Consider the following 14,507-nt stretch of genomic DNA (forward strand, 5'->3'; position numbering starts at 1 on the left):
TCTACTAAGGAGCAAAGAAGGAAAGGTAGACAGAATGGATTTGGAGCGATTCACCTTGGATTTATTTTTTTGAGGACTGAAACTTTAAAATGTTTGAGAAAATACAAAGTGGAAAAATAGGGAGAAAATGTATAAAGATAGTCGTCAATTTACAGCAGTTCATTAAGTGACCATTGAAAGTTACAATGGCACTGAAAAAAGTGACAATTTTTCACACTTACAACCATTGTGGCATCCCTGTGGTCATGTGATCAAAATTTGAATACTTGACAGTTTGTTCATATTTCTGATGGTTGCAATGGGGGTCATGTGATCACCTTTTGCAACCTTCTAACAAGGAAAGTCGACAAGGAAGTCAGATTCACTTAATAACTGTGACACTAATTTAACAACTGCAGTGATTCACTTAACAAGTTTGGCAAGAAAGATCATAAAATTGGGCAAAATTCACTTAACAAATGTTTCCCTTAGCAACAGAAATGTTGGATTCAATTGTGGTTGTAAATTGAGGACTACCTGTATATGCCATTATTGCAACTTCCTCTTTCCTTTCTTCTTCCATTCGTTCTTACTTTCATACACACACACACATACACATACAAAAAGGTCTATTGTTGGGGTCCAAGGGGGTTTCTTAACAAATAATAAACATAACCACAGGATATTATTCTATTTTTATTGTTTAGCAAAGAATAATGATGATAAATGAAAAAGCGGGCATTGCTTAAGTGTCTTATGACCTGAGAAATTCCAAAAAAAATTGCTCAATCTGCTAAAAACAGCCTCAACTGTATAAAACTGAAACTTTTACTTACTAACAAACTTACATTTCCCATAAAACCTGAAATAGGCATTCCCCTTAAATAATTCTAGTGATGACAAGTTCCGCTTTTTCCTTCCTCTCACTTGTTTCAAAATAAAAAAGGGTAATGTCTGTTCCTCCTTTTTGACCGAGATTGATAGGTTTATTGGGTTCAGAAGAAGTACTTATGAACCAACCAGGGAACTGGGCAGATTCAAAAGAGCAGGTTTCTGAGCTGCCATCCATCTTGCTGTAAAAACTGAAGTCCAAAAACTTCTGGTTTTGATTGTATAGCTCCATAAGGTTTCTCTCCTAAGAAAACATGAAAAAAGTGTTAAAAACAATATTTATACAGGAGAATATTTGTAGCTCAGGGTTGAAATTAAGGGTTCTTGCTGCTCTCTGAGCTGGATTGTTTTCTTGCAGATGTTTCATGGCTCAAACTAGGTAACATCATCAGTGCAAGATGTTACCTAGTTTGGGTAATGAAACATCTGCAAGAAAACAATCCAGCTCAGAGAGCAGCAAGGACCCCTCAGAAGTAATATTGCAACAATAGATTGGCTGCAATTGACTGCAGGGTTTGAGGTCCTGGGGACAAAAGCCTGAAAGCAAGTCCTTTGCCTCTCAATGTGTCCAACTTCCTCCTCGTTCCTCTTGGGATGATAAAAGTCCAAGCAAAGCTGACAGATTCAGCATAGTGTTTTCTTTCTCATTTCCTACCATGTTCTTTTGTTGTTGTTGTTAGTTGCGAAGTCGTGTCCGACCCATCGCGACCCCATGGACAACATTCCTCCAGGCCTTCCTGTCCTCTACTATCCTCTGGAGTCCATTTAAGCTCACGCCTACTGCTTCAGTGACTCCATCCAGCCACCTCATTCTCTGTTGTCCCGTTCTTCTTTTGCCCTCAATCTTTCCCAGCATTAGGCTCTTCTCCATTGAGTCCTTCCTTCTCATTAGGTGGCCAAAGTATTTGAGTTTCATCTTCAGGATCTGGCCCTCTAAAGAGCAGTCAGGGTTGATCTCCTCTAGGACTGACCAGTTGGATCACCTTGCAGTCCAAGGGACTCGCAGGAGTCTTCTCCAGCACCATAGTTCAAAGGCCTCAATTCTTTGGTGCTCAATCTTTCTTATGGTCCAGCTTTCACAGCCATACATTGCAACTGGGAAAACCATAACCTTGACTTTTGTTGTCAGGGTGATGTCTCTGCTTTTTAGTAAGCTATCTAGATTTCCCATAGCTTTCCTCCCCAGGAGCAAGCGTCTTTTAATTTCTTGGCTGCAGTCCCCATCTGCAGTGATCTTGGAGCCCAGGAAAATAAAATCTGTCACTATCTCCATTTCTTCCCCATCTATTTGTCAGGAATTGAGAGGGACAGATGCCATGATCTTAGTTTTCTTAATGCGGAGTTTCAAGCCACCTTTTACACTCTCCTTCTTCACCCGCATCAAGAGGCTCTTTAGTTCCTCTTCACTTTCTGCCATTAGTTTAGTTTAGTTTAGTTTAGTTTAGTTTATTTGATTTGTATACTGCCCTACTCCCGAAGGACTCAGGGCAGTGAACAGCCAACAATAAAATACATAAATACACAAAATTTAAAAACCCGATAAAATCAGATTAAATTATTTGGCCCAGACAAATTAAAATACCCCGATAATTTAAAAACAGATTAAAATTTACATATTTAAAAAGGGAAGAGATTAGGCCAAGCCCGCTTGATGGAATAAAAAGGTCTTCACAGCACGGCGGAAGGAGCACAGATCCGGGATCCTCCGTATCTCCGGGGGGAGCTCATTCCAGATGGTAGGTGCCCCCACAGAGAAGGCTCTCCCCCTAGGGGCCGCCAGTCGACACTGTTTGGCTGACGGCACCCGGAGGAGTCCCTCTCTATGAGAGCGTACTGGCCGGTGGGAGGCTATTGGTGGCAGTAGGCGGTCCCGTAAATAACCAGGCCCTAAGCCATGGAGCGCTTTAAAGGTGGTAACCAAAACCTTGAAGTGCACCCGGAAGACCACCGGGAGCCAGTGCAGCTCGCGCAGGAGAGGTGTTACATGGGAGCGCCATGTCGCTCCCATTACCACCCGCGCGGCCGCACTCTGCGCCAGTTGGAGCCTCTGGGTGCTCCTCAAGGGGAGCCCCATGTAGAGAGCATTACAATAGTCCAGGCGGGAGGTGACGAGGGCATGAGTGACCGTGCGTAACGAGTCCCGATCCAGAAAGGGACGCAACTGGCGAATCAGGCGGACCTGATAAAAAATCCTCCCGGTCACGGCCATCAAGTGCTCTTCTAAAGACAGCCGTGAATCCAGGAGGACGCCCAAGTTGCGAGCCCTCTCCGTGGGGGCCAATGATTCGCCCCCAATAGTCAGTGATGGCGTCAACTGACTATATCAGGACGTCGGAAACCACAGCCACTCGGTCTTGGATGGGTTGAGCCTGAGCCTGTTCCTCCCCATCCAGATCCGTACGGCCTCCAGGCACCGGGACATCACTTCAAGGGCATCGTTGGGGTGATCCGGGGTAGAGATGTACAGCTGGGTGTCATCAGCGTACTGATGGTACTCCACCCCGAAACCATTAGAGTGGTATCATCTGCATATCTGAGATTGTTGATATTTCTCCAGACAATCTTAACTCCAACTTTTGATTCATCTATCCCCGCCTTTCTCATGATGTTCTAGTGAGAAGCTAAACTAAAGCTTATGAATAATTAGAAGGGTGGCTAGATCCAGCCTCACAGCAAGGGGGAACCATGTGGTTTACAGATTGTGCGTAGCCTATCTTGTCACAAAGAATCAGGCAAAGAGGAAGGAACTAAAATAAAGAACCAGAGCAAGCATCATCTGAAAATACTACTAGAAAGCATCTACCCAAGATTATCACAGATTTTTGACTTCGAGAACAAAATAAGTTAGCTGGTGAATGGCCTTTCAGAAACCAGTTCTTCACCAATGGAGATTAAATGAGAAGGGAAACATCGCCAAAGAAAAATAGACTAGTTGCATTTTGAAAAATAGCACCTTTGGGAGAACTAACAATTGCAATCTCTCAAAATGAGAAGCAGATGGATTCAGGAATTGTTCATAACAAATATCGCCACAGTAGTAATTGAAATTTCACTTTCAAACATAAGGAACGTGTAATTAGCGACCTAGTAGCCCTTAAACCAGGTTTTGTGTTTCAATGTTGGACTGCTTAATGCTGTAAGTGGATTCTGTTAAAAACAAAACAAATTGAAAGCATGGAAGGACAATATAAAGAACATAATGTGGTTACCATGTAATCAGATATCTCCCACTTTGCTCAGGAGACCAGCCATAATGCATCACAAGAGTTTATGCTCTCTGCTTCTTCTGGGTCTTTTTAATTTAAAGAAAGCCAAATCCACATTTAAGACTTCACAGTAGCCCTCAAACCTCAATGAACCATTCTATAAGCATATTTTTTCAAAAATTAAAAACAAAGAAAAGCTTTCTCCACACCTGGCAAGCTTTAGAAGAGCAAACGTTTATCCAATTTCAAAATGTAGCAATCAATGTTGTGAAAGGGGAGAAAAATGTTCCTAAGAATCTCTCAGGGTTGCAATCTTCTCCATGTCTTGGAATTCAGCATTTCCACTTAGCAACTTCATTTAGGTGAAGACTCTAGCGGTTGTTTTTATGCAAGTTTTAGAGGAAATTAGATTTTGTTGGTTTAAGGTTAGATTTTGTTATTGTGTTTGGGAGGGGGAGGACTTAATATGCCAAGTGAGCGCAGCACAATTGATAAGAGCTGTGGTGGCTCAGTGAGTAGAATGCAATATTTCAGACTAATTCTGTCAACTGCCAGCAGTTCAATTCTCATTGACTCAAGGTTGACTCAGCCTTCTATCCTTCCAAGGTCAGTAAAATGAGGACCTAGATTGTTGGAGGCAATATGCTGACTTTGTACACTGCTTAAAGAGGGCTGTAAAGCTCTATGAAACGGTATATAAGTCTAAGTGCTATTGCTAGGTGCATGGCTCATTATATTTGGAAAACCTTAAAAACAAGTTAATATAATATGCAAGTTGTGTGTGTTGCATAAATACTGCCATTGTATAGAAGAGAAAATGCCAAGTTAGGATTACAACTCACCACTAAGTGTATTTGAGGTTGACCCTCGCTAGACAATGTGCAAGACAGAGTATGCAATCCATCGTTGAGGCCCATAAAGATGGGTTGCTTTCTTGGATCTAAGGCATTATTGGGGAGCACAGCCATCCAGACTTCTGGTGAAGAATGGTAGACAAAAGCCAAGATTAAAGTCACATACTTCTTCTGCTGGTTCAGAAAATTGGATGAAAAATCCACTGACTAATTATAGAACAATAATATAGTACTCAGCTTACAACCATAATTGACCCCAAAGTTTCTGTGGCTAAGTGATATATTTGTTAAGTGAGTTTTCCCCCATTTTACGACCCCTCTGTGCCACAGTTGTTAAGTGAATCATTGCTGTTATTAAATTAGTAACACAGTTGTTAGGTGAATCTGTATGCCCCATTGACTTTGCTTGTCAGAAAGTCGCAAAAGGCCCCAGGACACTGAAACTGTCATAAATATGAGCCAGTTGCCAAATGTCTGAATTATGATCATATGGCCATGGGGAAGTGTGAAAAACATCATAAATCTCTTTTTTCAGTGTCAATATAACTTTGGTCACTAAATAGACTGTTATAAATCAAGGACTACCTGTAAACTCTTTAGCATCCAATAGGAACATATCTGAGACCTCTTTAGAATTGCAGGTGGTAGATGAATTGAGCATATAGCTAGTTTCATTCTCAGTATGGGTAGTCCTTGACTTACAACAATTAATTTAGTGACAGTTCAAAGTTACAATGGCACTGAAAAAAGTGATTTCTGTTTTCACATGACCATTGCAGCATCCTCTGGTCACATGATGAAAATTCAGAGCCTTGGTAACTGACTCATATTTATGATGGTTGCAGTGTTCCAGGGTCATGTGATCACCTTTTGTGACCCGACAAGCAAAGTCAATGGGGTAGCAAGATTCACTTAAGAACTGGGTTACTGACTGAATAAGTGGTTCAATTAAAAACTGTGGTAAGAAAGATCATAAAAAGGGGCAAAATTCACTTGACATAGGTCTCACTTAGCAACAGAATTTTTTTGCTCCATTGCGGTCATAAGTTAAGGACAACCTGTAATAAGATGGTACAGCAGTACCTACACAAAAGATCCTAACCCTTGACACTTCCATTATCCACAATTTTAAAATGTATCCTCTGATCAATGATGCCTTGCCATGCTTGTTACTATCCCATCATGTAGCTTCCCAGAAACCCAAACAGACATTAAATGAGAAGCAGAAACTGAAACCAGGAGCAATATTCATTTCCACTGGAAGATTTCCTCATAGGAGAAGGACAAGAATGCTGCTGAGCTGGCACAGGTACAGTCTTTAAAAAGGGACTCATGGAAAGAAGGTGAGGCTTTTAGAAGGCAAGGTGGAGGTGTAGTGAGCACTGATAACACTACCAAGTTTGGGTAATAAAACATCTGCAGGAGAATAGCCAAGCTCAGAGAACACCAGGGACCCCACATTTCAACCCTGAGTTACAAATATTTTCCTTTATTGGAGGTGTAATGGCTGGCAACCAAAGCTATGACAGCATTAGAAGATTTTTAGGAAGGAGGAAATGTTGGCTGAAGGTTCTGAATTGGACTGAGTAGTGATACGCTATTGAGAGGAGAACGGGACAAAACTCTCAGAAGCAGAGGAGACATGATAAGGAGATGAGTGCTGGTGGGAGAGATGAAAATTATATTTTCCAATGAGAGGGAGAGGGAAAGAAAGAGAAAGAGAATGTTTTAGACCTTATCTTAATTACAAATAAGGGTAGGTAGGGTCTGTTGAAATAGACCAGTGTACATGCATGTTAAATTAATAGTAAAGAGTTCATAAATGAGCAATTAGAGAACATTTAAGATGCATAATGTTCGGTAGAATTCTTTCTACAATTTAATTTTAAAGCCATGGCTTTATTCCTTCCCTTCTGATTATCAGCAAAAAGAAGCAACAGAGGGCAGGAGAATCCAGACTTGGTTTATCTAACTGTAAACAACTTGCTAGCTCTTAGATTAGATTAACAGAATTGGAAGGGAGTTTGTAGGTCATCTAGTCCAACCCACTGCCCAATCAGGAGACCCTACACCATTTCTGACAAATGGCAGTCCAGTCTCTTCTTGAAAGCCTCCAATGATGAAGCTCCCATAACTTCTGAAGGCAAGCTGTTCCATTGGTTGATTGTTCTCATTGTCAGAGTTGATCCCTCTTGCTAAGGGATCAAAATAAATCCTCCTCCTCTTCCTCCTCCTCCTCCTCACAATAGTTGTTTTGCGCTGTCTCCCAGCAAATCTTGAGAACTAACAAAAAGCCCATAAATATTCCATCAATCATACTGGGAGAAGATAATATAAATCTATCTATCAAGGTTTTGTACCTGGTGAATTGAAATCCAGGGGGTTTGCTATCAGCATGCTGTTAACCATAAAGAGGAATTTCTGGCTAATATCCCAAATTCGGAACAAGCGGGGTTCCCTTAATCTTTGAGGCTCAAGCACATAAGATGGTTTAGAGGGTTTCAGATGTGACATTTTCAGATCTGGAGAATATGCTGTGGAAAAGATACACATAAGTTTACACAGATTCATTCTGCTTAAACCGTGCAAGCAAAGGAAAAGTATGGTCAGTTACCATAGTTTGGTTCAGCATTCTGTTCAGCAGATGTATCATTTCTCAACTGCCCCATTTAATTTGGAGGATGCAGCTCAATGATGCAAGGAAAAGGTCAATAGGCCCTGGACATCACTGTTTGACATGATGAATAATCTGTTTGTCATATTTATGTGTGCATTATGACACGTAAGATTCTACGTAAGATTTCTTCTTATTTCGGGACAAAAAAACCCACCTTCCTTTCAAGAGAAGATCAAGAGCCAAAGGAATACTGGATTCCACACCATATAATATAGAACTCATGTGTATATGACATAACTTAATCGGGTAGTGATATTGCAATATTTATTTTTACTTCTTGCTAACACTTGGATAGTGGTTAAGGCACCAGCCTAGAAACTAGAGACCATGAGTTCTAGTCCTGCCTTAGGCATGAAAGTTGGCTGGGTGATTTTGGGCCAACCCAAAACTCATCTCCTCTTACAGGATGTTGTTATGCAGATAATAGGAGGAGGAAAATATGTTGAATATGTTTGCCACCTTGAGTTATTTGTAAAAATAATAAAGTGGGATGCAAATAAATAAAAAGTATAGTATAGATTGTATAGTTTAGATGAAAAATGGGAGTGGAAGAGCTATGTCCACCATTGGTATTGATGTGGCACCTGAAAGATTTCTAATTCTAAATCTGATCCTGAAAGTTGAAACTGTCCCCAACTTTGCTGTTAAAGTTGACTCTTATTTGGGGTCCATTTGCTTTGGATCTCTCTCTCTCTCTCTCTCCCCCTCCCTCCCTCCCTCCCTCCCTCTCTCTTACACACACACTTTCATCCTCTTCTTCTGCTTCTTTCTTCTGCTTCTTGCTTCCCACAATTTCCTGGCCTGCCCTTGGTAGGGAACTTGGCAAGGCCAAACTGTTCCTGAGCTCTACTGCTATTGAATTTGTTTTGTTTCAATTAAATTGACCCAGCTTGCAAAACTGGTTTTTCTAGCAGCCACAGTAGGAGGTCACTTCTCTCATTGCCTGTCCTATAGGGTAAAAGCAACTGTTTTACTTAATAAAATGCATACAAATAAAACCTTGGTGAGTCAAGCTTGATTCCTGGTGATTTAAGGGCATATTCTTGTAGTTTTCTTAGCAACGGTATGGAATTGTTGGAAGACATATCCATCTGGTTCAGTTCCAAGCCGGGAGGAAGACACTGGAAACATGAAGGCTGATTGGAAAGATGGTTTAATGATGAAGCAGAACCACATTGATGGTCCTTGACCACATGGAGTTGAGTGGGGAGTGTATGTATTTCCTTGGGCTTTGAACTTGAGCTTCTTGTTCCTGTGCAAGAACATGTATTCTATTGGCTGCTGTCAGACTCCCATGGGGCTACACAGAGTTCCCAGGTTTGGTTGCTTGGCTGATGCAATGTGTTTAGGAGATTGTGCCATGTGGTGAGCTTTGCTGCTAGATGGGTTAATCCTATTATGTCCTGGAGGGTCATATCTTAACCCCATCACCCTGGAGCTAGAGGTCTTTTGTCTTGTAGATAGGCTGGACCAGTCTTTCTTAATGGGCACCAAATAACTGCTGGGGACAGGGAGCTGGAGCTCTGAGTTTCTGTTGCCCTTAGGACTTTTATTTCTTTTCCAGGGGAAATATTTAATTCTGCCTTTTTAATATTTCTCAAAATCTGCAACTGCTGAAATTTCAATTGATTGATTGATCTCATATTTTTATAGACACACACGCACACATACACAAATAGACATTCCTAATTCTTTTTTTTCTTTCTATTTCAACAATAACAACCCTGTGAGGTGAGGTGGGCTGAGAGAGTGACTGGTCCAAAGTCACCAGCCTAAGGTGGGACTAGAACATACAGTCTCATAGTTTCTAGCCTAGTGCCTTCAGCACTAGACCAAGCTGGCTTTGGATTTACCAGTCTAGCTAACAGCACTACTGTTTCCTGGTGGTTCCCGATGTTATGGGCAGAGCAGAGAATATCCTTAACACCATCCAAATACTAATTGGGTCTAATCCTACTTAGTATTTCCAGATCAGCCAAGTTCAGCTAGGTGCATATTTACCACTGATTTACTGGGGATTTTTTAAAGTTTGTGCTATCAACTAAGACATCAGTCTGGAAACTGGGAAACTGTAAATTCTAGTCCTGCCTTAGGCACAAAGCCAGCTGGGTGATCTTGAGCCAACCACACTCTCTCAGCTCTAAGAAGAAGGCAATGGTAAACCATTTCTGAAAAAAACTTGCCAATAAAACTTCAGAGACTTATCCAGTCAGTCTCTGAGAATGAGACATGATTGATCAGAAGAAAAAAATGTCTGTTCCATCTTTAATAATAATAATAATAATAATAATAATAATTTTATTTCTATACCGCCCTTCTCCCGAAGGACTCAGGGCGGTGTACAGCCTATTTAAAAACACAGGAACAAAACAACAATTAAAATTTAAAATCATTAAATAATTAGGCTCCAATTTAAAATCCCAGAAATTTAAAATACCCCAATTTAAAACGTTATGTTAATAGCCCGGCCTGGCGGAACAACAGGGTCTTCAGAGCGCAGCGAAACACCCGGAGGTCGGAGATCTTACGTATTTCCGGGGGCAGTTCATTCCACAGGGTTGGGGCTCCCACAGAGAAGGCCCTCCCCCTGGGTGTCGCCAGCCGACATAACTTGGCCGATGGCACCCTGAGGAGACCCTCTCTGTGGGAGCGGACTGGTCGGTGGGAGGCTATTGGTGGCAGAAGTCGGTCTCGAAGGTACCCGGGTCCTATGCCATGGAGCGCTTTAAAGGTGGTAACCAACACCTTGAATCGCACCTGGAAGACCACTGGGAGCCAGTGCAGCTCGCGCAGGAGGGGTGTCACGTGGGCACAACAAGTTGCACCCATAACCACCCGCGCGGCCGCATTCTGGACCAGTTGGAGCCTCCGAGTGCTCTTCAAGGGGAGCCCCATGTAGAGAGCATTACAATAGTCCAACCGGGAGGTGACAAGGGCGTGAGTGACCGTGCGCAAGGCGTCCCGATCCAGAAAGGGCTACAACTGGCGAATCAGGCGAACCTGATAAAAGGCCCCCCTGGCCACGGCCGTCATGTGCTCTTCTAAAGACAGCCGTGCGTCCAGGAGGACACCCAGATTGCGAGCCCTCTCTGTGGGGGGCAAAGATTCACCCCCAATAGTCAGCGATGGCACCTGCTGACTATATCGGGGCGCCGGAAGCCACAGCCACTCGGTCTTGGAGGGGTTGAGTCTGAGCCTGTTCCTCCCCATCCATGCCCGCACGGCCTCCAGGCAGCAGGACATCACATCAAGGGCATCGTTGGGGTGGTCTGGGGTGGAGATGTACAGCTGAGTATCGTCAGCGTACAGATGACACTTCACCCCAAAACCACGGATGATCTCACCCAGCGGCTTCACATAAATGTTGAACAGGAGAGGTGAGAGGACCGACCCTTGCGGCACTCCCCATGCGAGATGCCTCGAGGTCGACCTCTGTCCCCCTGCCAACACAAACTGCGAGCGGTCGGAGAGGAAGGAGGAGAACCACCGCAGAACGGTGCCCCCTATTCCTAACCCCCTCAACCGCTGCAGCATGATACCATGGTCGATGGTATCAAAAGCCGCTGAGAGGTCTAATAGGACTAGGACAGAGGAGCAACCCCTGTCCCGAGCCCTCCAGAGATCATCCACCAACGCGATCCTATTATTACATCTGATATATTCAATTCTGAGACTATCAGGGGAAAAAATTGTATGATCACTCTAATTTGTTAAAGCTCAACATCAGTACATCAACTCTCTTAATCCTATGGTGACATATAGATTTTAGATTCATAAATTCATTCTCTTTTAGTTTTTAGTTTATGGATCATAATTCCATATGTATTTTATGATAAATATATTTTACATTATTAAATTGGGAATATCTTTCAAAAAAAAAACAAACAGAAAAATATTAAGTAATTTTCACCCTGCTGTTGTCTCAACTGTTGGAATAATTCCTTCATTTCCTCATCCCAGCTCTTCTTATGGCATTTATTCTTCTGGATCTCCATTTCTACTATTTGTCCCAGTTACTCCAGGTTGGTTGTTGCTTTGGGTTCTTGGAGAATTTTTCCACCCTTGATACTCCTGTCCTAAGAGAATGTGTTAAAGGGAGTTGGCATCCTAAAGTGTGATTCCAGAGAGACAGAGAATAGAGATACCACTCAGCACATTCTGAACACTCACCAAATGGAAATGTCTATGGGGATTTTCAATCATCCGGGACATGGTTATCCCAAAGGTTTTTTCAAAAGGCAACTGGATTTTCTTCGTTTTTCTTTGAAGACATATCGCTTCTCATCCAAGAAGCTTCTGTTCTGGAGCTTCTTGGATGAGAAGGGAAACATCTTCAAGGAAAAACTCTGGACTCTAAAGGCCAGTTGTCTCTTGAAAAAAGCACCTTTAGGACACCAAATGGAAATATTTCTTCTGCTGGAAAGAGATCTGTTGGTGTTTCTGGACACTAATTTTTTTTTTTTTTACATTTGTCTATCATGAATTTTTTCCCACTTCCCATATAATCTCTGCTGCTCAGTGTCATGAAAATCCTTGGCTTCTTTCACATCAACTTTACTCTTCCTGAATCTCTTAAACTCATATTTTTTTCTATCCTTATCGTTCATATTATAGTACTTCTAAATCTTCTATTATCTAGTTTATTGTAGATTACTCTATAATCTCCACAGATTCATCCCCATCTCATCTCATGTTTCTTCCTAATGCAGCTCCTTTCCAAAACAAATGTATTGTTTAACAAATGTATTTCTCTCAAAGAACCTTATTTGGTTTGATTAATCTATTTGATTCATTTGTTAGGGAGGTTTGATGGGAAGAATTTGGATGCTATATTCCCTACTTCTCACACACTGAAATTACCTATACCAGTATCTCTCTTATGTTCTTCAATAGGGAAGACTTTGAAGGTGGATTCAAGAGCCACTGTTAGGTGAAGCAACAATGCAGAATGATTGAGTCAGTATCATGGGTTGGTGGGGTGGAATCACCAACCAAAGGAAGGGGGGGCAGGAAGAAATTTTGGAATTTAGTTATTTAAACATGATAAATCTCTTCCACAGCTTTTAATGTTGCTTCTGGATTTTTCCTGCTTCAAAGTAAGATAAAGTTCAGCAACATAGAAAGATGCACAGTTTTTATAATTTGAACAAAAATCAGAACACCCTATATCAAGATAGGCTTGTTCTAAAAAGGAATTGAAGACCAGAAACTAGCTAAGAAAGCAAATGGTAAAAAGTAGAGCAAAGATGCATTACTCAATTCTTGAAAAGATAAAGCATCTGAGATTGCATTCTTATTTTGTTCAGAGGGAGAGAAAATATTTAACTCTTTCAAGTCTAGATGCAATCAAGGTCTTCTTTTCCTCCTCCTCCTCTTCCTCCTCCTCCTTCTTCCTTCTTTCTCCTTTCCCTTCTCCTTCCTCCTCCTTCTCCTTCTTCTACCATTTGGGAGCTGTATAAAAATTTCCATATCATTTCCAAAGCCAGTTTGGTCTGGTGCTGAAGGTACCAGGCTAGAAACTGTGAGACTGTGAGTTCAAGTCCTACCTTAGGCTGGTGACTTTGGGAGAGTGTACAAATTTATTATTATTTGGGAGAGTGTAAGAATTTATATTGCAAAAAGGGTTTAGTCCATTTCCTCCAAATCTTGCCATCACCCATTCAAGATTCTATTTTCTAATGAAAAGTTGGAAAAGTGAAATTTATTTACAGAATGAAATAACAAATAGCCTGTAGCATATCATGGCAACAGGTTTTATCAAATCTGCTTAATAAATTGATTAGTTTTCTCTGCAAAGGACACAGAGAGACAGAGAAACCTACACACAAAAAGGTTTAATAGCAAATTCAGCAATAGCACCTCAAGACCAAACTGATTAAAATCAAGCAGCAGAGTGATGATTTTTAAAAAAGAGAATAGCAACTCGCAAAAGTCATAGGAACCGAGTTATTAAAAACTCCAGAAAATTAATTCATATTCTAATCCGGTCCTCAGATGACCACAATAATAGATGGCAAAATTGACCAAGAAAGAATTTAGCACTATGGAATTTCTTAGCCCTGGAAACAGACATGGAAAAAATGTCCAAAAATATAATTAAGAAGATTGTACCTGTCCTGGTCTAACAATTTTTCTTTGGCTGAAGAATCCTTCTGTGTGTCCACCTCTGAGATTTTACACCATTTATAGCCACTCAATGACACTGGTGGGTGTGTCTTCTAAGTGAATGGGAAATGGTTCCATAAACGGTTTGGTGTTAAGCTTTTTCTTCTTTAAGGAATGATTTAGACAATGCAAAACGTTTGTTTTGCAAGAATTTCCTCATCTGAAAGCATTAAAGAATGCTTAGTTGTATTTCCCCCTTATTATTTTGGAGATGAATTCTCATTAGAAGCATTTCAAGTGTTTGTGTGTGTGTATGCGTTTAAACTATGTGGATTCCTAATTGTGGAGAAACAGGTTTTACAATGGTCAGATTTCACAAATTGTGTGTTTTCTGACATAGATAGCTAAGTCTGTTTTATATCTCTCTGTGCATGACAAAAGTGTTTTGAGAAAGAAAACGGGTCAGCCACCTTTCTTGGAGACCATCTCTGCTCGTAATCTCACTTGGCTGGTAGCAAGTTTGCTTTAAGATTATTGTATGAAAAGAATTAGCTCATTTGGGAGAGACAAATTATAAAATTGAAGGATTTCTCCATTTTCTTGTTCTCCAAGATAGAAAAATATCAGTCAGGCCCTTTATCGTGACAAAGGTATTCAAGGGTATAATATATCTTATTGTCTTGCTCAAAATATTTTTCCTACCAGGTGCCAATTAAACTGTGAGAAGAACAGCCTCCATGCAGCCTTCTGCTTCTTACACCTACCTGAATCTAAAAGATCTAAGGATAGATCTTG

The 14,507-nt window shown here is 41.2% G+C and overlaps 1 protein-coding gene across 2 annotated transcripts; it reads right to left on the reverse strand.

Annotated features, from left to right (window-relative positions):
- Positions 1–662: 662 nt before the first annotated feature.
- Positions 663–13,792, reverse strand: LOC117677036 (interleukin-36 receptor antagonist protein-like). 2 transcript variants are annotated; one of them, XM_034436907.1, is made up of 5 exons: positions 13,719–13,783; positions 11,518–11,683; positions 7,291–7,464; positions 4,919–5,052; positions 663–1,114 (listed from the first exon to the last, which is right to left on the reverse strand). In XM_034436907.1, exons 2-5 carry the CDS (start codon positions 11,600–11,602, stop codon positions 860–862), a joined length of 648 nt encoding a protein of 215 aa, XP_034292798.1. In that variant the 5' UTR covers positions 11,603–11,683; positions 13,719–13,783; the 3' UTR covers positions 663–859. The 2 variants fall into 2 exon arrangements, with proteins under 2 accessions (XP_034292798.1, XP_034292799.1); XM_034436908.1 differs by lacking the exon at positions 11,518–11,683 and having other exon boundaries at positions 13,719–13,792.
- Between the last annotated feature and the right edge of the window lie 715 nt (positions 13,793–14,507).

The sequence above is a fragment of the Pantherophis guttatus genome, chromosome 9 (genome assembly GCF_059756535.1).
Source record: "Pantherophis guttatus breed Tessera chromosome 9, ASM5975653v1, whole genome shotgun sequence".
NCBI classification, from domain to species: Eukaryota; Metazoa; Chordata; class Lepidosauria; order Squamata; family Colubridae; genus Pantherophis; species Pantherophis guttatus.

Excerpts from the sequence above, each read along its gene's own strand:
- LOC117677036 (XM_034436907.1), bottom strand. The coding sequence starts at position 11,602 with ATGGAGATCCAGAAGAATAAATGCCATAAGAAGAGCTGGGATGAGGAA. Across the intron at positions 7,465-11,517 it reads ACAGTTGAGACAACAGCAGG|CATATTCTCCAGATCTGAAA; the intron begins GTGAAAATTACT and ends TCTTTTCCACAG. Across the intron at positions 1,115-4,918 it reads AACCTCAAATACACTTAGTG|GAGAGAAACCTTATGGAGCT; the intron begins GTGAGTTGTAAT and ends ATGTTTTCTTAG.